Genomic DNA, 24,819 nt, shown 5'->3' on the forward strand with positions numbered 1-24,819 from the left:
TACTGTAACCTTGATGACTTAGTATGGTGATTCTTCCCAGTTTTATTCAAACAGGAGGTTTCTGTTTCAGTAGATAATTTTCATTCAACCTATACATTACAGCATTAGCGCTTGTCTGTTATACTTAATAAGTAACTTGATATATTGGTAGGAACATCACCCAGAGTTTTGATTAACTAGAAAGTGGTCTATTACTATATTAATTTCGTTCTTTAACCAATTGCCTACTGGGCACTTTTACCGCCTTCCTTCCCAGGCCAATTTTCAGTGCTGCCTCAATTTGAATGACAATTGCGCAGGCATGCAGCACTGTACCCAAATTACATTTTACAATTACATTTTTATCATACAAACAGAGCTCTCTTTTGGTGGTATTTAATCACCACTGGGTTTATTTTTTTAAACTATAAAACAAAAAAACCCCCAAAAATCTTGGGGGAAAATTTTTTTTTTCAAACAGGTAATTTTTCTCCTTCACTGATGTACATTGCGGAGGCTGCAATGATGGGCACTGACTGGCAGCACTGTTAAGCACTAATGGGCAGCACTGCTGGGCAATTTAGGGGCTGCACTGATTATCAGTGTAGATGTCTCCTTTGACACTTAATGGTTATCGACAGAACTTTCTTCACGCTGTGACAGCGTGAGGAAAGTACTGCGGATAACCGGCAAATGTATTTACATTGTAATCAGCTGTGATTGGACACAGCTGATCACGTGGTAAAAGGCCACAGTGATTGGCATTTTACCATGTCTCATGTGATCAGCTGTGTCCAAAAAGGACACCGCAATCACAAACAGCGCCGGGTGCGCGCCGCTGGGGGCACGTTCTGGGAGGACGTCATATGATGCCCTCCCAGAACTGGGCGACTGTGCTGTAGCTGTCATTCGGCTATAAAGCAGTAAAGAAGTGATTAAAGTGGTTCTAAAGTCAAAAGGTTTTTTTTACCTTAACTACTTGCCCTCCTGAGGATTTACCCCCCTTCATGACCAGGCCATTTTTTGCATGACGGTGCTGCGTTACTTTAACTGACAATTGCGCGGTCATGCAACGCTGCACCCAAATTAAATTTATGTCCTTTTTTCCCACAAATTGAATATTGAATTGAATATTTGAATGCCTGTGCGGTTTTCATTTTTTGCGCTATAAGCAAAAAAAAGACCGACAATTTTGAAGAAAAAAAAAAAATACAAAAACAATATTTTGGACTTTTTGCTATTAAACATGTAAAAAAAATTCAAAATTTAGTCATAAATGTAGGCCAAAATGTATTCTGCGACATGTCTGCTAAAAAAAAATCCCAATACGTGTAAATTAATTGGTTTACGTGAAAATTAGGGCGTTTACAAATGGTGGTATAGATAATGGGATTTTTTATTCCTACTAGTAATGGCGGCGATCAGTGACTTTTAGCAGGACTGCGGTGGACATTCTGACACTGGGGGGAGGGGGGACTAACTTGGTGTCACTGACATCTCCAGTCAGCTAAAAAAAAAAAAGCACTGACACTGTACTAATGACACTGCAAGGAAGGGGTTATTGTGAGGGGCGATCCAAGGGTTAACTGCGTGCGTTCTTCACTGTAAGCACACTGATCGGGGTGGCTGTACAGTGCACAGCTATCCCGAGCAGCATGCTCAAGCTGACAGGGAGGAAGACCCAGTGATTGACGACCACAAATGGCGGGCGTAGGTAGGGCACGCGCCCCCTACCCTGAAATGCAAAGTCACGTATACATACGTGATATTGTGCGCAGGTGCCGCCCTGTAGCAGTATATCTGCTATAGGGCTGTCCTTAAGCGGTTAATGCATTACCTGCATTAGCCACTTGCCGATGGGCCACGACGATGTACCCGTATGTCTCTGGCCTGTTCAGAGTACATGGTGCACATGTGCACCCCTGCTTGCCGACTCCCCCGTGACTGCATACAGCGGGAGTTTGTCGGCAGGTCCCAGCCAATGATTTGTGACCAGGACTTGCCGATTGAGGGCGCATACAGAAAAGGAGGAGTCGACGGTGTCGCCGGCGGGGGGAGGGGGGGGGGGTTATTCCAGGAGGGGTGTATATTTTAGGGAAAAAATAAGAGCCTTTAATATCACTTTAAGGACATAAACATTTCTTACTCAATTGCCAATTCTATTGACACACTAACCCAAAAGGCAAAATGACCATCTAGGACAAGACAAATTTTTGTAAAAAAATAACCTCATTCACATAACTGTACCTATCCATATACCATTGGGAAGGCTGTTTTCACCTGCACAAGAGGTGTTCCATGTGGATCTGTGGAGACAGTCTGTGCAGGTCCACCACCTGTCATTGATTTGAACAGAGATCCAGGCACATCCAAGAGTGGCATCCATGCACTGGACCTGCACAGATATGCACTCTGGTATGCACTGGTGATCTGAACAGTTGGCCGCCTGTCATTGATTTGAACAGGCTGCCTGTGCAGGACACCTGTGCATCCTGTGATAAACGCAGCCAGATAGAAGCAGCCCAGCTTCAACTAAAAATTGTATGTCTCACAACCAGGGTCGGAAAAAGTCTACGATGGTCTAAAGCCAAACATTAGTGTTGCAAGAATGCTCAGCTTTCTTTCGGGATTTATACACGATCGCAAACATGTCTAGGCCAAAGAACATTGACGGCTTCACGGCCAGGGAAATTATGGAACAGCCTATTACAGATACCGAGGTCCCGTCAGCCATCAAACAGGCCATGGTGGGTAAAGCTCCTGGCCCTGATGGCTTAAGTGCACTATACTACAAAACATTTGCACCACTATTGGAAACGCCTCTGACAAACTACTTTAATGCCATTACAGAGGGGGGACCTGTAGACCTTGATTCCAACAGGGCATTCGTACACTTATCCTGAAGCCTCACAAAGACCCAGGTGCTATAGCTAGTTATAGGCCCATGTCTTTGATCAAAAAGGACTTGAAATTGTTCACCAAAATCTATGCCAATCGGTGGTCGACCTTTTTAAGACAACTACATACATTCTGATCAGGTTGGTTTCCTGCCCCACAGACAGGAGGCGGATCAAGTACGTAAACCTCATCTCAATTTTGCACTCTTCTTGGAATGGGGAGGGCATTAGACATGGGATGCTTCTGTCCCTGGATATACGAAAGGTATTCGATTCCCTTTCGTGGTCCTACCACTTTCAGATGCTGGAACGATGGAATTTCTGTCCCAAACGTATACCCTCGCTGCATTCATTCTATAGCAACCCAACAGTGCAGATCTCTTTAGGAGGCCACTATTATGGGGCACTATTCCTCCCGCTGACACCAACGCTGGGGCACTATTCCTGCCAATGACACCAACGCTGGGGCACTATTCCTGCCAATGACACCAACGCTGGGGCACTATACCTGCTACTGGACACCAACGCTGGGGCACTATACCTGCTACTGGACACCAACGCTGGGGCACTATACCTGCTACTGACACCAACGCTGGGGCACTATACCTGCTACTGACACCAACGCTGGGGCACTATTGCTGCTACTGATACCAATGATTGTGTACTATTCATTTCACAGACACCAACGATGAAGTATTGTTACTGACACCAGAACATTTTCTATTCTCTGGCCCCAGTCCGGCACCTCTAATGTCTGAAGGATAATAAACTGGCCCTTAGTTTAGAAAGTTTAGAGACCCCTGCCTTAGAGAGATATGTCTCTCATGTTTTATGTAATTTTCTGATGGTCACCTATGTATAAATCTTGCTTAGACATTTTAATTTTGATGCATACTTTGGTACTCCTGTACTGTTCTATTGTTATTTCAAACTTAATAAAACGATTGAAACAGATCTGTCATCTCAGCTAGTTTTTCCAACTTACTGCAAGTGATTTTTAGTAACACAATGAAAAAACCATAAATCCACTGTAACTCACTAGCAGGGGTAAGAGAAAACTGTGAAGTAGTACAGAAGAACCCTAGCAATATAAAGTAACGTCTGGGGAAAATTGGGACATCCTGGTACATTTTAAAGTCCAAATGAATTCTCAGCTTAAAGGAGTAACTCCATTTCTGTTGAAAAAAAAAAAATATTCCCTTCTGACTAGCTCTTTGTACAAGGATTTTAACAAGCTTTGTTGCAGATTCCTACCTTTCGGTATTGTAAAGAAATAGCGGTTTGTCTATGTCCATGTGCAAAGTGAACGAGAATGGGAGTGACTTTATAATTATCATTATTAGCTGCAGGGTTCTAATGAGGTAAGTGGAAGAGTCTGCATCGCCTTAAATGTGGTTTCCTTTTGGGTGTATCTCACCTCAAATTACATTTTTGTTATAGAGGATGTCCAAAATCTAACTAGTTAGACTTCTGGACACAGAGCGGGGCTTGCGAACGAGCACACACCATTGCTCCCATAGGAAGTGGATTGTTATTGGGGGTACTGGTCAAAAGGGGAGAAGAACTGGTGGGGGACCCGGGAAAAAGACGATCTGAGCTGCTATGTGCAAAGCCATTGCACAGAGCTGCTCTGTACAAAACCATTGCACAGAGCAGGTACACATAACATGTTTATTATTTAAAAATGGAAAAGAAAAACTTTAATATCACTTTAGTACTTTCAGAAGCAAAAAGTCAACACCTGCAGCTTCCATGTTTTCTAAATTATATCGGTTAACGCATTTAGCTAAAACTTTCTTTGTTTTTCCTTTTTAGTTTTGGATAGATTAGGGAATGATTAGAACCCACGTCAGAATTTTTTGTGTTTAGATTTGAGTTTTCCTCACTTCCTCTTCTGTAAAAAAAAAAAAACAAAAACAGAGCACACACACAAACCACACAGTTTCAGCTGGACATACACATTACACAGGATAAGTATGCCTTATTTGAAAGCATATTGTTGGGTTTCGAGAAGTATAATCTTTAAAGGCTGCATAACACTGCAACAAAACAGATGGAAAGAATTGGATCTTCAATAAATAAAAAGGGATTAATAGTATTTTTGAAATTCAGGGACTTTTCCAAGGATAACAATTTCCAAGAGAACAGGTTTATGAGCCAGGACTACCACTAGAATGAATGTACATTAGACCACTGAGGGTCTGTAAATCAAAAGAGACAAAAGAGCTATGACAATGAAGAGAGGCTCAGTTACAAGGCCTGAAAGAACACATTTCCTCTAGAAGAAGAAAATCATTTTAGACAGATGTTCAGCTATACATAGATACAAAGTGGCTTATTACATTAAAAAATATTACCTTTGCATATTTAAAAAGTAAACAGTGTATTTCTAATAAGCACATACTCTGAGTTATGACCCAAATTCTTACTTACAACTTACATTATTATTTTTTTTTTTTTAAGTTATAAGTGTTAAAAACGGAACTTCAGGATAAGCAAATAATGCCTAATTACAAGAGACATGTGTATTTTTACTTGACTTTTGAGGTGCTTTGTGTATTTTTTCCAGATCTGCGCAGTAATCCAGTGTGCAAAGCTGCTTGTATTAAGACCAGTCACTGCTGCGTTTTCTCCTTATGCAGGGTGACTGGTCTTGTCTCCATCCCTTCCTGTAGTTTTCTGCAGACAGCCTTCAGGCTATATGTAGTGCAGGGATTTATTCACTTTTACATGGTAATATTTGGGTTTTTAAAAGACATTTGAAGCACACAAAAAGTAGACTTGAATGCTGTATGGCCATTGAGGAATATATGTCATCTTTATATAAACAACTCATTACTTCGTATTCATATAATGAAAACCTTGTTTTTTCTCCCAGTTTGTACTTTCATGGGAGAAGCCTTTAGACCCTCTCATCTCAGAGGTGATTGAAAACAATAGACTCTGCAGTTATAATTGGCAGCCAGAACCCATGTGATCCAAACCCAAAGTGGGGACGTAATTTAGTATTAAAGATTCTAGATATCCTAGGCTAACTGGAGAAAATAACATTTAGCTATGTTACACAGTAAATCACTATTTTTTTCCCTAAGTCGAGGCCAACTGCCACATATCTCCCTGCTCTCTCCCTCTTTCATAGCAAACATACACAAAAGGTAATCCGATCATTTGTATTTACAGAAAGGTCTTCCAGAAAGATAAAAACAAACATTCTCCTCCAGTACTTTGATCAGGCAGGCGTGTCCAACTGTCTAATATTGAGGGCCAGTTTAGGTTATGATTGGATTATTTAAGAATCTGAACATTCACCTTTATAATTCAGCACTCATTCTTACAAAATACAATAGTTACTTCCCTGTTGATCATTACCTACTTTGGTTTTAGATAACTTGTTGACACAAGCATCAGTCTCAGACAAACAAGTGCTGCCATGTCAGGCAGACAGCCTGTAAATCTTTCTATATACAGTATCTCACAGAAGTGAGTACACCCCTCACATTTTTGTAAATATATTATATCTTTTCATGTGACAACACTGAAAAAAAAAAATGACACTTTTCTACAATGTAAAGTAGCGAGTGTACAGCTTGTATAACAGTGTAAATGTTCTGTCCCCTCAAAATAACTCAACACACAGCCATTAATGTCTAAACCGCTGGCAACAAAAGTGAGTACACCCCTAAGTGAAAATGTCCAAATTGGACCCAGTAAGCCATTTTCCCTCCCCCGGTGTCATGTGACTCGTTAGTGTTACAAGTTCTCAGGTGTGAATGGGGAGCAGGTGTGTTAAATTTGGGGTTATCGCTCGCACTCTCTCATACTGGTCATTGGAAGTTCAACATGGCACCTCATGGCAAAGAACTCTGAGGATCTGAAAAAAAAAATTGTTGCTCTACATAAAGATGGCCTAGGCCAGGGGTCTGCAACCTTTAAGACATAAAGAGCCACTTGGACCCGTTTCCGAGAGGGAAAAAAAGACTGGGAGCCGCAAAACCATTGCAGCATTTAAAACAAATCCGACACTGCATATATTGCAAAAAGCGCTCTGGTCATGAAGGGGGTTTAAGGGCCCAGTAAGCAAAGGGTTAATCAGGGCCACAGTGTATCGTCATAATCACAATCATAGCCTTAGGTCAGTGGTGGGCAACCTTTTCAACTGAGCCAAATCTCGCCAAAACCACGATTAAAATTTATTTTGAGAGCCACATTTTTAAAACTGAAAATACATCCCCCATATAGTAATTCATCCCCCCTATAGTAATTCATCCCCCCTATAGTAATTCATCCCCCCTATAGTAATTCATCCCCCCTATAGTAATTCATCCCCATATTGTGTCAATTCACTTACCTGTACTCCGCGCGTTCCTCTCGCCGTGTTCCCGCGCAGTTCTGGTCTTCAGGGCGGACTGTGAGAGGAGAGGAGTTCGTCACGCTGCCCCGCCTACATCCTGACAGCCAATGTTTGCCACGCTCCGCGGGCCGGATTATAAGGTCCGCCGGGCCGTAGTTTGCCCATTGCTAGGCTAGCTGCAGAGTCCTGACTTTTGGGGCGGCCGCCCGAGAGGAGGGAGGGGAGCGGGCGCCCGGCACACAGAAGAGCTGCATTAACCTCCCTGGCGGTATGATTCCTTCCGATTTTTTGTGCTGAAAGCGGTACCATTTTTTCGCATGGAAATAGTTTTTTATTGTAGGCTGTAATTTTTAGGAAAATTTCCCCACAAATCATTATCACTCAATTCTGCAAGTGGTTCTGATTTGCTATCGCTGTTCTCTAGCCGGTCTAAAACCGCTTTTGACCTAAAGGGACGCTTTTTGGACGCCATGGACTTTTCTGAGTTTCCAGGCAGAAAGAACAGACAAAATGCAGGCAGGGCGCAGGACAAAGCACTAGGGACAATATGTATGTGAAATGGGATGAAACAGCAATGTTTTACTATTGAAAATTGAAAAAAAAAAAAAAAAAGACATTTTTTAAATTTTTTAAATTTCCCGCCGCCGGCGGCGCCCGTACGTCCCGACGTCACGGGGACCGGAACACAGAAGCCGGATGCCGGCAGCGGCCGGAGGAGATGGCCGGGGACGCTGCAGGGGACACATCGCGGGAACGAAGGACAAGGTAAGTGCTGCAGGGACCCCCAGAGCAGCGCCGCATGGTAAGCCTGAGTGTAGCTCGTGGTATAGAAATTCTACCACGAGCTACACTCGGGAAAACCGCCAGGGAGGTTAAAAGAGCCGCGGCTTGCCGACCACTGAGCTATGGCAACCCTATTGCCTGTCACCTGGTGGGCAGTGTGCTCCGGAGCCGCAGCAAAGGTGAAAAAGAGCCGCATGCGGCTCTGGAGCCGCGGGTTGCCGACACCCGGCCTAGGCTATAACAAGAGTGTCAAGACCTTGAGACTGAGCTGCAGCACGGTGGCCAACACCATACAGCGGTTTAACAGGACAGGTTCCACTCAGAACAGGCCTCGCCATGGTCGACCAAAGCAGTTTAGTGCACGTGCGCAGCATCATATCCAGAGGTTGTCTTTAAGAAATAGACATATGAGTGCTGCCAGCATTGCTGCAGAGGTTGAAGGTCAGCCTGTCAGTGCTCAGATCATACTCCACACACTGCATCAAATTGGTCGGTATGGCTATCATCTCAGAAGGAAGCCTCTTCTAAAGATGATGCAAAGGAAAAGCCCGTAAACAGTTTGCTGAAGACAAACAGACTAAGGACATGGATTACTGGAACCATGTCCTGTGGTCTGATGAGACCAAGATAAACCTATTTGATTCAGATGGTGTCAAGCGTGTGTTGCGGCAATCAGGTGAGGAGTACAAAGACAAGTGTGTCTTGCCTACAGTCAAGCATGGTGGTGGGAGTGTCATGGTCTGGGGCTGCATGAGTGCTGCCGGCATTGGAAAGCTACAGTTCATTGAGGGAACCATGAATGCCAACATGTACTGTGACATACTGAAGCAGAGCATGATCCCCCTCCCTTCGGAGACTGGGCCGCATGGCAATATTCCAACATAAAGGACCCCAAACACACCTCCAAGATGACAACTGCCTTGCTTAAGAAGCTGAGGGTAAAGGTGATGGACTGGCCAAGCATGTCTCCAGACCTAAACCCTATTGAGCATCTGTGGGGCATCCTCAAACGGAAGGTGGAGGAGCTCAAGGTCTCTAACATCCACCAGCTCCGTGATGTAGTCATGGAGGAGTGGAAGAGAACTCCAGAGGCAACCTGTGAAGCTCTGGTGAACTCCATGCCAAAGAGGGTTAAGGCAGTGCTGGAAAATAATGGTGGCCACACAAAACATTCACATTAATGTCTAAACCGCTGGCAACAAAAGTGAGTACACCCCTAAGTAAAAATATCCAAAATTGGGCCCAAAGTATTAATATTTTGTGTGGCCACCATTATTTTCCAGCATACATATTAAGAGTGTAATAAAATTCTAAATTAAGTCCAGCAATAATACATATTTACCTGTGAAATATAAGGATCCGTTCTTTTATGAAGCGTAAAATCTTCTCAAAATATTCCAAGTATCGCATGTTGATTACCTGACCTCTGCAAAATACATACACAAAAATGTTCTGTTTACACAAATAATTAGGTAATGACAATTACATTAAAACATTAAACCTGAAGAAGTATGCAAAAGCAAATGACAGTTTGCATTAAAATGTCTCTTTAACCACTTCAGCTACATACTCCTACATCGCCAGGTTGAAGGGGTTTTATTGGTATGATGCCTGCAGCTACAGCTTGTTAAAGCATCTGGGTTTGATCTGATGCTTTGAAGGGCAGTGGAGAGATTTGGAGTCTAATAGAGGACCTTTCGCTGCTTTAGCTTTCACAAGGGATGTTCATATCTTGTGATAGACAGAACAGTGATACCAAATTTTAAAACAGGGATACCAAATTTTAAAAGCATGTCAGCCACCCCGCGAAAAGGTGAACGCATACGTAGGTCGCGCATACATGTGAGGTATTGCCTCAAGTGTTTTAGCGAGAGCAATAATTCTAGCACCAGACCTCCTGTGTAACTCTAAACTAGTAACCTGCAAGAGCTTTTAAAGTGTGTGCAATTTTAAAAAGTGTTTAATGTTAGGTATTTACTCAGCATAACATCATCTTTAATATTTTACCAAACAATTGGGTATTATATTGTGTTCTTGTGGAATAAAATTCATTAACCACTTGCCCTCAAGAGGCTTTACCCCACTTCCTGACCAGGCCTTTTTTGCGATTACTTCAACTGACAATTGCGCGGTCATGCAACACTGCACCCACATTAAAATGTATTCCTTTTTTTCCCCCACAAATGGAGCGCTTTTGGTGGTATTTGAGTGCCTCTGCAGGTTTTTTATTCTGCTCTATAAACCAAAAAAAAAAAAAAAAAAGGGCCGACAATTTTGAGAAAACAAAAATATTTGTGTGGGTTTTTTTTTTGTTTTGTTTCTTGTTTTCTCAAAATTGTCGGCTTTTTTTTTTTTTCAGCAAAGGCATGTAGTAGAATACATTTTGGCCTACATTTTATGATTAAATTTGATTTTTAAAACTTTTTTTTACTGAACAGGTTTAATAGCAAAAAGTCAAAAATATTTGTGTGGGGTTTTTTTTTGTTTTGTTTTTTGACTTTTTGCTATTAAACCTGTTCAGTAAAAAAAAGTTTTAAAAATCAAATTTAATCATAAAATGTAGGCCAAAATGTATTCTACTACATGCCTTTGCTGAAGAAAAAAAAACCAAAAAAAAAAAAACCCAAATTCCCAATACGTGTAAATTAAATGGTTTATGTGAAAGTTATAGCGTCTACAAAATGGAGGCATATATACACACACAGGAATTTTTTTTTCTATATTAGTAATGGCGGCAATCAGCGACTTCTAGCGGGACTGCGATGGGCATTCTGACACTGGGGGGGAACTGACTGTCACTGACATCCCCAGTGACACAAATACAATAAAAAGCACCGACACTGTACTAATGACACTGGGCAGGAAGGGGTTAACATCTAGGGTGATTAAAGGGTTAACTGTGTGCTGTTTTACTGTGTGTGTGTTTTACAGTGTAAGCACAGCTGCTTTGTATTGTTTTGCTGGAGCTGACAGAGGAGAGGATCTATATTGTTTACATACACACCTCTCCCCCATCAGTGATACTCCCGATCGCTGGGTGCCTGTGGGGAATCTCCAGCTGGGACCCGGTGATCGACAGCTGAAGTCGCCAGTGGCGATAGGGCATGCGCGCCCTCTACCCGGAAGTGAAAAATCGCATATACATGCACACACATACACTTTTTAAATATGCAGCTTTCATTAAAAGTATATGTGGCGATTCTGTCATGAAGGTCCTTGTTTATGCACGCTGTGACAACCGTTTCCCAATTTTGCTCCTAGGTTGTCACCCAGTTACATGTGTCCCTGATTGAGTACTAGATATTTGACATTATGACATTTTGTGGGCATGGATCACTGTTGTAACTACCAGAAGCCCATTAAAGCAATGATTTTCAGCCAACACTGGAGCAAATGCATGTTCCCTAACAGTGACAGTGATTGAGGAAAATGTAGGAAATGAGCAGAACAAAAAGTATTTTATGTAAAAAATAAAAATCACAATTATTTATGATACACAATGCTTTAGCACACTTGATAGATCTGTTGAATCTGTTTTAATCTGAAAGTAAATGAGGGAAAATATCACTTATCAGTGAATATATAGAGTGATTTATACAATGGTGTGTGAAGAGGATTTTGTTGCTTTTATACACAGACTAACCACTTCCCGCCCGGCCTATAGTAAAATTACGGCCGGGCGAGCCTCTCGTCGATCCGGGAGGGCATCATATGACGTCCTTCCCGGGTCGCGCATTGCTCGTGCACGCAGGGCACCTTGGACACGGCCGATGATCGATCTGTGTACTGGCCCTGTTGCCAGTACCATGTGACCTGCTGTGACCAATCACAGCAGGTCACATAACCGTTGTAAACAATGGATGGCTTCCTATCATGCCAATCATTGTATACAAGTGTACAAGTGTGTCTAGCTGTGAATGGTCACAGTGATCACATGCACAGGCTGGGCCAATCACAGCCCATCTGTGTCATGTGATTAGCCGTGGCCAATCACAGCTAATCAGAACAAAAAAAAAAAACCTGAATAAATTGACTGCATTTCAGTTAAATGCTTGCTTATAGTAAAGAAATTTGCTATAAGCAATCAAATTGTGTAAAGAAAAAAAAAAAAATACTGATCACTTCCCCAAAGTAGTACAATGTTAGACTAGAGAAAAATCTTAAAATAAAAAAAAAAGAAAAAAAATTATCATTTTTTTTTTCGTACTGTCACCAGTGTCCCTGATAACCGCCACACCAGTTATAAGATGATGCTGTACTGCACTGGTGACAGCATGTAAAAAAAAAAAAAAAAAAAAAAAGAAGAGCTGTGAAATTTTTTTAAATTTCTTCATTTTCCCAAAAAAAATTACAACTTCAAAAAAAAATTGCTATGCCTCTTATGAAATATGTCGGACTCTATTTTGCAAAAGAGGTCATTTGGTAGATATTTGTACTGTTCTGACATTTCTGGGCCTGAAGAAATTAGATCGGCTGTCAGAATTTCAGGACTAATCAATTTTCAGATGCGTCCCATAGTTTGTGAACTCTAACTTTCCTACAGACTAAATAATAAATACTGATTTGGGTTACTTTCACCAAAGCAAATGTAGCAGAATACATCTTGGCCTATATTTATGAACAAAAAATATTTAATTTGCAAACTTTTATAAAACAGAAACAAAAAGAAAAAAAAAAAAAAAGTGTGTTTTTTCAACATTTTCAGTCTTTAATTTAGCAAAAAATAAAAACCCCAGTGGTGATTAAATATCATCAAAAGAAAGCTCTAGCTGTGTGAACAAAATTTTAAAAATGTAGTTTGAATGACAATTGTGTGGTCATGCAACACTGTAACCAAACTGTGAGAGCACTGAAACCTGAAAATTGGCCTGGGCAGGAAGGGGGTATAAGTGCCCGGTATTGAAGTGGTTAATATTCAACCTTCATTTAGGAACATCTTTGAGAAAGTGCACATTTAACCAGTTAGAACTTTACATTTATACACAAATGCAATATTTATCGAATGAGATTGGAATAGACTAGCTTGTGTCACTTTTGTAGGGAAATGTAGTGCTGTATAATATTTATATATCGCTACAAACCAAATGCATGTGCTGAAGCTCTTCATGCAATATGATGCTCCTTTTGACCCACTGTACCTTTCCTTGTAGCAGTTACCTGATAAGGTTGATGTGGTTGTTGAAGCCCCTGATGAGACTCTGAGCTGGCATTTCATCTAACCATAGTACAGGCTGATCAGGATCTGCAATCCTATCAAAAAAGCAAAACACATTAGGACACCCAGAATAATTTATTTTTTAGTAGAAGGTGATTATTGAACATCTATTATATTGAATTCCAAATCTCCGCTGTGATGCTTTCTTTTCTCTAATGCTCTCCCAGTGTTCGTTACTCCTGGAAAATATATATATATATATATATATATATATATATATATATATATATATATATATATATATATAGCTCCCTCAATCTGGCAGAGTAGTGAAAACAGCAAGGTTAAGGAGGCAACTGTGTTCTACTGGCAGATCCATTGTAAAATATTAAAAATATGTGCAGTGACATGCTGCCCCAAATTAATTGACTGAAATTATAGAATTTGTTATCCATAAACATTGGGGGCAGACTGTTTTAGCTCACTGCTTAATATAAACTATAGATTATCTACAGTAATAACTTGTTGACCAAGTTAGACTGCCTAAACTAAGAGTTGGGTTTCAGTAGATTTTATTCATTGACAAAAAGAGGTAGTCTTTTACCCAATATAAATGTTGTATTACTGGCCTGTGCTCTACTGATTCATTTAAATTGATGATCATTTAAAAGTAAAAATATGTAATATGATAAATCGTAGTTTTTCTAGCAATGGCTTATTTCAAAGGAAAGAACAAACAGTACTTAACAGCTAAAAGTTACCTTCTCCATTTAACTGCAATGTCAAACATATCTCTCCACTGCATTAGTCTGGTTTTGCCATTAATTCGTACTTTTGAGTTTGTCCAAGTCCTCAGCACTGCCTGCATGACTTCAAGAGCAGCCAAACCCATTGCTGCAAAGCAACATGATAAATAAATTAAAGAAAAAAAAAAAGGAATTTCAGGCCAGCACGTGTTACAAAATTAGCATAGGAGCACAAACATAGATTAAAATTAAGACTGTAATTTTCAGAATAAAATACTGTTAAATTGGTAATTCTCTCACAACATGCACATTGGACACCACATACCCAGAGGTACAGGAAACTGAGGCCAATTCTAAACCAAGAAATTGTCCCTCAGTACATAAAATATAAAAATACATAAAGTGAGCAGAATGTCATGTGCTTTCATGGCAACCACCCAGCCAGAGAATTACTAGTAAATTATGATCATAAAAAAAAAAAAAAAAAAAAAAAGAAAAAAGGACTATGGCCAATAACTGAACACCTGAAAAATCTAATGCATACAATACTGGTTGAAGACACAAGAAAACTTAGTGAAAGTATTGCATCTTGATCGGTTTGTAGGCTTAACAATCTATTCCACCATTAGTGAGATTGCCTTCCTTTCAGCAGGCATTGATCTTGTTGATTGAACCTTCAGGCACTCTTGGGGGAGTCTTACTGATGTGCAAATAAATGAGGAAGATGGCTCATATATTCCATCTAGCCAAAGTAATCTTTAATGCTTTATTCTTTTCTTTACATGGCACTATGTTATTCTTGTGCATTCCCCAAGGACTTGTGACTTGCAGTATAAACTGTGACTTACAGTATAAATACTCAAACAGATACTTCCAAACATCTAATTTGCAAAGATTTCTCCTCCCCTTTGTGAAGGGTTAGCATTAAAAAAGGCAGGGTAATCTGTGAGTGATCTGAGGCAACTGTAGTTAGATTTAATAAATGCAATAGAATTTTATCTTAAAACATAGTAAGGTTTGTGAAAAGCCTGGATGCATCCAACATCCCTAGTTGTTAAAAATATCAAATAGGAAAGCTTTCTTGATGGTAATACATTGATAGGTATAACGCTGAGAGTGTCAAATGGTACAATATCTAATGACTTTAGAACCCCGATAGAGTTATAAGAGGACATTTGGAATGGAGACTAGATTGAAAAGGCTATTAAAAACTGCTTGAGCCACATATGTGCCACTAATTTAAAAAAAGAATCAGAAAAAAAGAAATCTGGACTTTAAAAAAGGTGCATGCCTTCAGCCCTTTGTCCAAGCTTGTTTGGGGAAAATTAAAACAAAATCAGGGGGGTTACCAGCCACCGATCTCTCAAAAAGTGTTCCAAATGCAAAAATAGATTTTAAAAAACCCAAGACTATCCAAGAGAGGCTCCTCCTTCTGAGGATCTTCCATTGAAGCATTAAGTCTGAGAAGCTCTACTGCTAGAAGGTGATCTCAGCAAGAGACATTCTTCAGCAGTGTGAACCATGCTCTACTGCAACACCACGAAGCAATATTGGTAACCTTCTACTGCTTAGCTGAAATCTTCTGGGAGGATGAAAGTTTAAAGACTAGGGTCAACCTTTTATTACGAGTGTGTGTGTTTGTGAGAAGGGGGGGGGGGGGGGGAGGGGGCGGAGTTATGTTTTAAAAAAAAAATAATAATATTGTATAAATGCCATTGTATAGTAGAAATTTAAAAGATCCCATACCAGCTATGTTTTGGATACTGCAGTCCGTACATAAATGGAACATAAATGAGCAACTATTCTGGGAAAGGAGGAAGTTGTGATTGTATTTGTGCAGATTTATATACATAAGCTCGGTAGATTAGCCCACTGATGGTAAAGTCATTTTTACACAGACATGTTATTGCAGTTTATGGATTTCTAGAAAGCTGTGACACGATAGATGGAGCAAAAGGACTATGCACAAGTACTGTTATATAGGATGGCAGGAGGAATGGCATGGGTCACTTTAATGTTCTGATGTACATCTTTGTATAAATTTGGTACTTTGCTACAAGATAACCACACTATACCATATTTTAGTAGCTTGAACAGCCTTAATATAATTCTTTCAGATCTCCTCTTTCCAAACCAGTTTTGCTTTCTTTTACAGTTTTCTTTACCAAACTCTCCTTCAATATCCTGTTACCTTTGCTACTATAAGAAACAATCACTTTCTCTGATGCAGATAATTTAAGAGAATGAGAAAAAGGTGGCCTAGATATCACTTGAGCATTAGTGATAGAGGTTAGTGACTTACTAAGCCTCCAAAGACATTTTCCCAAAAAACAGCATCAGAGGTCAGTCCAGACAGCAGGCAAAAGGTGTTCAAAACAGACATGGGCCAGTTCAGACAGCTGACAGGAGAAATGGTCAATAACAGGCAGGGGTTGGTTCAGACAGGAGTCAAATAAGGGTACAAGTACAGGCCAATGGGCAGTTAGCGAGGCATGTGGAAAAACCAATCACATGCCCTGGATAAAGAGATTGTGACGTTTAAATCAGACACCAACAGTGCAGAACCAATAGCAGATTAGCAGAGAGGAGAAGGCTGCAGTGTTGCCTGGCAATAGGAAGCTGAAGAGTCTTGGCCACAGTGCCAGGACACAAAACGGTCAATGGGGAGTTTGCATGAGCAGCCCAAGGTGTGGCCACATTGCTGGAGCAATAGGAGCACCACGGAGCAGACTGATGGACGTAGGACAAATCACTGGAGCTCTGGGAAGCTGGCTGGACAGGGTATGTCTTTAAATTTTATTCTAAAAAAATGAACAACAGCCCCCCATATTTCCCCAAACCCGGGTCCTTGGAATGCAAAACCTAAAATGCATTTATGCAAATAAATTGTATATGAAAAAAAAAAAAAACTCACTTAAAAGGGATGCTGTGAAACAAAATGCCACATGGGAAGTAGCTTGTGGCACAGCTATGCTTTCCATACTATTTCTGGTACAGGAAATGTGCCAGACAGCAAACAGGGAAAGGAGGACCACAGCTAACGCCACTCACTTGGGGTCAACCAGATAAAAAGGCCGCCCTCCCCCCCAGAACTCACATCCAGGAGCTGGCAGGAGAGTCATCTAACCCTGCCTCTCTGACCAGGACCCCAACAGTTTTCTGTCTCTCACGGTTTCCTAACCCACCGCAGGTGAGCAGGCTTTCTTGGGTGTACTACTATGAGACAGAGCAGAGAAGCCTAATTTCCAAGAAACAGTAAAGTAATAAAAAATAATTTAGACCTAATGTCCACAGGTGTTTTCCTGTGCTTGGAATGAACATCGAATGTAGGTCTGAAAAATCCCACAGAATTTGAACAGTACACATGGCAGGTTAGAGTCTGCATTTGACCCACTTTGCATTATGTTGCATCTGAACTGCAGGCAAAAACACAGCCTATTCTTGTCAAACACATTTAAATGTAAAATGCAGTATTTCATTAAAATGCCCTTTGACATGAACCCTAAAGTACAAATAATGTAATATTGTGGTCACAATTCAAACAGAATCCAGGGGTCAGTTTTTTTGTTTTACAAGCTTGTTTCGGGTCACAAAATAATTTTTTTTTAGTATCTAGTGAATCCTGTTGTGACTATTTACTTAATTTACATACATCAACACAAGTGGATTCATATACACTTGTTCCAAGGAAAATGTTTTAATCCACAATAGATTTTAAATTTTATACTTGTTACTGAATCTAAGTTTCCTTCCAAAATGTATTCACGGTCTACAATAGTGGATGCTTAAAAGTTGATCTTTCAACTTACTGCACTTTTTAAACAATACACTATTTTTCAACCTCTGCCCCTTAGCACCTCATACTTCCTACTACAGAGCTCAGATCAGTGACCGCCTTCACTCTCCATGGCCTACGTCAGCTCTGTAGTTGTCTTCTTGAGCCAGGAGGTTGACTAACAATACAAGTATGGGTTTAGAATGATTTAGTTGTAAGGCCCATTTAAATTGTAAAAATAAAGACTCATTTCAAAATACAATGTTTCTTGCCATCATACTGTACCTCTGTGAATTCTCTTATTTGAAAGAAATCCTGATGTTTCATACTGCATTAAAGCTCCCAGGCGATCTGCTACACATACAAGTTCCTGTATTTCTGGCTTGTAGCTTTCAAAGTTTTGAGGCAACACATCCCTATATAATATAAAAGTAAAAACATTAAAGTCAAGCAAAAACTAACTGCCTATATCTACTGCTCATTTTTTCTAAAACTGTTAACATGGCTAGACATTCTAAGTTCTGGTTCACATACAGTATATGCGGATTGGAAGCGGTTTCAACCTCCCTATGTGCCTGTTCTCATATGTCCAGTGCACTGCAAGTGCGGATTGAAAAAGAAAAAAAAGAAAAAAAAAAAAAAAGGAAGAAGTCTTGTCTGATTTCTAAGCAGTGTGGTCCAGTTCAGGTGCGGAGTACAGGCTATTGACTTCTATGGGAACTGCTTCTGAATTTCACATGTCGACAGTTGTGAACAGGATTTCAGCACAGTTTGCTCTCCCCCCCCCCCCCCTCCTGTCTAACTTAGCAAAACCAAAAAAATCCGTCCCTGAACTAGTAAACAGTACAACACGCAGCTGTGTCACAAAAAAACAGTCCTGAACTGCTGAACAAGTAGATTGCAATCCGCACTGAAACCGTACCTTGAAATCCGGAATGCACATGTGTGCGTTGGCACTAAGGAAGTCACAACTTAAACATTATTAGAAATTTGGATCCCATTCAAAATATTTGCATTTTCAGAACCCATCAGCCCAATCTTAGCTACACCAGGAATCTATCATGGACCTCTGAGGTTATTCAGTGAAGCTTGCTTTAAAGTAATTTCTTTGCAGTTGTGCTGTTAAAGTTTTCCGTTGTTTTGGTTCTTTCAGTGAAGGAGTTTTTAGTACATTTTTAAACACAAAAAAAAGATTTTTTTTTATTTTCCCGCAGATGTCTTCTGCTTTGCTCAGCAAAGCCAAGCACAGCTGTACACGAAGTTTGATGGGTTCAATGGGCTGGGTTCAGTTGAGTTCACCAAACCCTGCAAGGGCTGCTCTGCTCACTTAACCCTATTGTTTTTTCTTTTCTTGGAAAATACAGTTTTCATAAACAAATCCAAGTATGCTCCCTTGATAAACAAGTATTTACTTTATGTGAGGCTGTAGTCCTGGCTGTTCCTCATAATCTTCTATCAAAAAGGGGAGATTTTTTGCCCAGTGATCTTTGAAGTTTCCAGGCAGGTCAGCATCAATATTATATTCAGTCACTGGCATGTCAAGATGTGAATGCAAATAGCGAGAGTACTCTGCAAAAGAAAGGAAGACAAGGTCAACCCAGGTAATTCACAGATGAGGGGTTATTTAATATAAATAACAAATCCATTTGTCACAGGCTCCATCGCCTGGTCCCCCCCGGCCCAGAGGCAAAGTTGTCCTTTTACTTTTATTGCACGATTATCACATATAGGCTGCAAACTTCCTCCCATGGTGTTTGTGCTTCCTTTTGTTGCCAGCGGTTTAGACAATACTGGCTGTGTGTTGAGATATTTTGAGGGGACAGCAAATTTCCACTGTTATACAAGCTGTACACTCACTACTTTACATTGTAGCAAGGTGTCATTTCTTCAGTGTTGTCACATGAAAAGATAGAATAAAATATTTACAAAATTGTGAGGGGTGTACGATTATATATATATATATATATATATATATATATATATATATATATATGCGCGATTTTGCATCTCCGGGTAGGGGGTACATGAGCCGCACGCGTGCTCTACCCACGCCGCCATCAATCACTGAGTCCCAGCCGGTAATTACTCGCCAGTACCCGGCGAGTAATTACCAGAGCAGTGTGATTACAGTGAAGCACACAGACACCGCCTCCGAGTAAAACACTCCCTGCACACAGTTAACCCTTTGATCGCCCCTCAAGTCAGTTCCCCCCAGTGTCAGAATGTCCACCACAGTCCCGCAATAAGTCGCTGATCACCGCCATTACTAGTAAAAAAAATCCCAGTATATATACACTGCCATTTGTAAACGCAATAACTTTCATGTAAACCAATTAATTTACACGTATCTGGATTTTTTTTAGCCAAGATATGTAGCAGAATACATTTTGGTGTAAATTTATGACGAAATTTGATATAAATTTTTTTTTACTGAACATGTTTAATAGCAAAAAGTAAAAAAAAAAAAAAAATTCTCAGACTTTTTATTTTTTTTTTAAATAGCCGGAAAAAAAAAAAACCCCACACGGCAATCAAATACCACCGAAAGAAAGCTCAATAATGAGAAAAATCACCGACATGTCAGCTGGTCCTTTTGTGGCAGGGCTGAAATGCAGTGAGATTAAGTTCCTTTTTAATTACAAAAGAGGAACTTTGCAAATAATCTGATCATTCTTCATAACATTCTGGATTATATGCAAATTGCCATTATAAAAACGGAGGCAGCAGTCTTTGTGAAAATTAATATTTGTGTTGGTCTGAAAACGTTCGGCCAGGGCTGTATAGCAAGGGCATTATTTGAGATAGAGCTGCACAGCTTGTTTTTTTAATCTACAAAACACCTTTTACCTCCACAGGCAGTTTTTGTAAAGGTGAACTAACCCTTTCTGTGATTTTGAAACAAAATACAAAAAATATCCCATATTGTGGGCTATGGATTTAACGGTTTCAGTAAAACCCTTAAAAGTGTCACTAAACCTACATTACAAAAAAAACAAAAAACATGCTGTATTGCATGCTGTTCATACTCAGCCACTATGAGATTCGTTTTCTGTATTCTGCAAAAAGACTGATTTAACCTGCTGCTCTCTATCTCCACCTTCTGTTCATGTCCCCAACTCAGCTAGGGATTTTGCAGTTGCAAAGGCAGCTGTGCACCTGCTCAGTTTTCAGCGAGTTTCTATGCGAAGCATTTCCTCCCTATCACATCAGAGCAGCCCATGTGACTATAGAATCACACATATGGGCATATACCGGGGTAAATGACAGCCCACTCCTTTCCTCCTCCTTGCCCACTAACCAGCTAAATACAACGGGGGTGGAAAATTACATGTTCCTCTTATTCTGAGACACAGGGAGGAGGGGAGTAGCAAGTTGTGACTTGCAGAAATCTGCCCACACCACGTTATTTCCAAAAAATGATTTAAATTTCAAATATATATTCTATGACAATTTAAAACAATTTGAGATTATGTATTTGTACTCAGTATTGCAAAATGTTTTATTTTATTTTGAACATGTAACTAACAGCAGAGGACTAGAAGCTCCTCCTGCTTTGTGAATCCTCACTTTTGCACCAAGCAATCCAAAGTAACTAAGGAAAGGAATGTAGGGTGGCCTTTACCCTATACTGTACTTCAAGATGTGGAATTTACAGGCAAGTCAAAATTTCTCTCATCATACTCGCACAGTACATGACACAGACTGGAGTATTTATAGACCCTGGGATGTCCCGAAAGAATAAGAAGGGTGGCCAACAACTAGGCAAACAGAACTGTGACAAGAAGCCCAACAAGGGTCAAAATTCCCAACCAAAGCCAAACTTCAGAGTGCCGCTCCAATATCCTTGTGTCTGAAAACTGCATCCACAAAAGACTGGACATCCACCTGAACTTTGAACAGAAGACCAGGTGGCAGCCTTACACAGCTGGGCTACAGAGATCTGGTGCAGCTATGCCCAGGAAACTCCCATCAATGTAGAGGATTTTGGCATGTAAAAATCAGCGAAGGAGATTTGTCCTTAAGAGTGTAAGCTCTAGCAAATAGATTTCTTTTCCATATTGGTGAAGGCGGACTTGGAAGTAGGGTGTCCCTTGTGAAGTCCTGAGGAAAGGACAATGAGTGAATTTGTATGATGGAAGCTGTAGATCTGAGGTAGACTCCAGTTGCTCTATGTCCAGGCAACGAAGAAAGATTTCTTTTGGATGCTTTGAAACAGGGCATAAGGATTGCAGGACTATGCCCTCATTGAGGTGGAAGACTAATACCATCTTGGGGAGAAAGGATGGTCTTGGGTGTAAGACATCCTATTCCCACAGTTGTAAGAAGCCTTTCCTCATACTTCCTCAAGACCAGTTTATCGGAGGCCAGAATGTGATACACAAAATATTCTCTGGAATGGAAGTGCCTGTGTTTACACCAAGCAAAAAGGATTTCCAGGTACGATAATAGATCTTCCTGAAAGTGGCTTTTCTTGCTTTCAGCAACATAGAACAGAGACCCCTCTATCTTTTAAGATATGGGCTTCAACAACCATGCAGTTAAAGCCAGAGACAGACACAGGGCAGAATAGAGGGCCCTGAGACAGCAGATTTGGCCTCTTGGGAAGAGGCTAGGGGTGATCTGCTAGAAGTTAGAGTATGTCTGTGTACCAAATTCTTAAGCGCCTGTTCGATTATTATTATACAGTATTTATAAAGCGCCAATAGTTCGCTCAGCGCTGTACATTACTGCAATGAAAATCACCGTTTTTCTCTCTTGCTCTATCTTTTTGAGCAGAAGAGGCAGAATTCACACTAGAGGGAAGATGCAGATTAGCCAACTGAAATAAGAGAATCATCAAGGCATCTGAGGCCATCACTAGAGGAATCCTAGGTCCTGGCTACAAACACAGGTAACTTGTTGTTGCCTCTGAAGGCTAGGATGTCTACAATCCAAGTCCCCAACTTTTGAAATATCAGACTGAAGAGGTCTAGGTTAAGAGCCCATTCCCCTTGATATGGGCAGTGGCAACTGAGGTAGTCCGCTTCCTAGTTGTTCATTCTTGGGACATGAACTGCAGAGATTGCTGTACAGAGCTTCTGTCTATGCGATTATCTGGCTTGCTTCTTTCAAAGATGCAAGACTCCTGGTCCCCTCTAGGTGGTTGATGCAAGTCATAGCTGTGGCACTGACTACAACCTGATTGGGTGTTCTTGCAGAAGGGGGGGGGGGGTGTGACAAACTAGAAGTGCAGAGAGAGAGCACACAGAGGCAAATCACAAGGAACCAGACGTGCGGGCATTTATTGGGGACGCGGGGTAGAGACAGTAGGAGAACTAGTCCACAGAACAAACAGTAGGCACAGCAAGTTAGAATGATCCTCAAGATGGCAATATGGGACAGCAAAAAATGATGATAGTCCACAGGGCAAACCGTAGGAACAGCAATAAAGAATGATCCTCAGGATGGCAATATGGGACAGCAAGGAGAAGGTAATCCACAGGGCAAACAGAAGTCGCTGCAAGGGAGAGGACAGCAATGTGGGGCAGCAAACAAGGGGGACTGTCTACAGGGCAGTCAGGAGCCACAGCAAGGGAGAGAGTGTCCCACAGGACAGCAATATTGGACAGCAAACAAGGCAGATAGTCCACAGGACAGCCGGGAGCAACATCAAGGGAGAATGTTTCACTGGATGGCAATATGGGACAGAAAACAAAGGAGATAGCTCATAGGGCAGCCGGGAGACACAGCAAGGGAGAACCTTGCACGGGACGGCAATATGGGACAGCCATATCGAAAAGTTGCAGTAGTTAGCTAGTAATTAAGCAGGACACTCAAAGCATAAAACACACATTTACCTCTTAAGTACTTCACTTTTAAATACTCCTGGCTTGCCTTCTGACCGGGTAGTGGATCATTTAACATTACTTTGGTCTGAGCTTTAATTCCTTCATAGAAATGCCCCATAGAGACACGGCTGAGTCCTTTCATGTATTGGCAGACTTCATTATAGGGTTCCAGCTGCAAACATCGCTATAGAAAGGGACAATGACTATAGGTGAACAAACTAAAACAATAAGCAGTATATCCACACAATTTCTGTAACATCAAAATGTACTTTCACAAGCCAATGTCCAAAGCTTTGTCTCTCTACAGAAAGAAAATTACATATAACAAAATTATGTCTGTTTTATTTATGCCATGTCAAGCAACAAATGCTATGAATTCTTCACTCCTAAAGTACCCATAGGTAAGATTTCTAGCTTGTCTGGACAACAAATCTCAACTCTATTGATAGCCTTTGTCTGCTGGCATGTTCTGGGAACGCATTGGGAGAGTTGCCTTGTTTGTGGGCTGCCTCGCCAGAGCCAGCAAATCCACTAAAGGATTGTGTTCTCTTTACTGCTACAAACAAATAAGTGTTAAAATCTCAGTGCCTCTTGTATATGTCCATTTGAAACCTTGTCTGTGTTCAGGACAATCAATCAATTAGACAGGTTAGAAATAATTTCCTGATTTCTATTATCCCTCTTATTGGCTGACATAAGCAATCCATGTCCTTATTTGCAACCCCTCTACTTTCAGAAAGTCCTTGTAAGTTAAACTCAGTAACTAGTCTAGAGCTAGGAGTGTTGGGCATATGAGCTTGCTTTTCTTTGCAACACAACTAAGAATGATTGGGGGGCTGTATATTGGAAATTTTGAAACTTTGCAGTCAAATTATGAAGTAAACTTATTTTATGTGCTGGTTATTAGAGGTCAAAATGTAATAATGGCCAGTATCTCTGGACTATGTATCCCGTAATAATCCTGCAAACTAGGCTATCTTAAGACTATATACACACATATATCAAAACACACCTTAAAGTTTGTTAAAGCTTCTTGAAGACTGCCATGATGGTAAAGCATTATGCCTCTTAGCTGAAGTGTCTGTACATGATTCTGATTCAGTATCAAGGCTTTTTGGAAGTTCTCCATAGCGGCTTCAAAGTTACCAAGTTCCCTTTATAAAAAAAACAAAAAAAAACCCACAAAGCATTTAAGAAAAAAATAAATAAATAACTCAGCAATCTTTGCATTGAAATCAGACACAAAAATGCAGTTTATATTTAGCATATATGGCTAAAGTTTTACAGTATGTAAATAAAAAAATA

At 40.5% G+C, this 24,819-nt stretch overlaps 1 protein-coding gene across 3 annotated transcripts in view; it reads right to left on the bottom strand.

Moving 5' to 3' along the window:
• Nucleotides 1-24,819, bottom strand: part of TTC13 (tetratricopeptide repeat domain 13) — a 155,660-nt gene that overhangs the window by 55,153 nt on the left and 75,688 nt on the right. For all 3 annotated transcript variants that reach the window (XM_089654610.1, XM_089654609.1, XM_089654611.1), the window contains 7 exons: nucleotides 24,527-24,668; nucleotides 23,524-23,698; nucleotides 19,099-19,255; nucleotides 17,972-18,102; nucleotides 13,927-14,059; nucleotides 13,168-13,260; nucleotides 9,353-9,436 (listed from right to left, as the gene is read on the bottom strand). In XM_089654610.1, coding sequence (XP_089510736.1) covers nucleotides 9,353-9,436; nucleotides 13,168-13,260; nucleotides 13,927-14,059; nucleotides 17,972-18,102; nucleotides 19,099-19,255; nucleotides 23,524-23,698; nucleotides 24,527-24,668 — 915 coding nt within the window. The remainder of the gene's footprint in view (nucleotides 1-9,352; nucleotides 9,437-13,167; nucleotides 13,261-13,926; nucleotides 14,060-17,971; nucleotides 18,103-19,098; nucleotides 19,256-23,523; nucleotides 23,699-24,526; nucleotides 24,669-24,819) is intronic.

The sequence above is a fragment of the Staurois parvus genome, unplaced genomic scaffold, assembly GCF_062004578.1.
Source record: "Staurois parvus isolate SC_StPar_1 unplaced genomic scaffold, SC_StPar_1.0 ptg000780l, whole genome shotgun sequence".
NCBI classification, from domain to species: Eukaryota; Metazoa; Chordata; class Amphibia; order Anura; family Ranidae; genus Staurois; species Staurois parvus.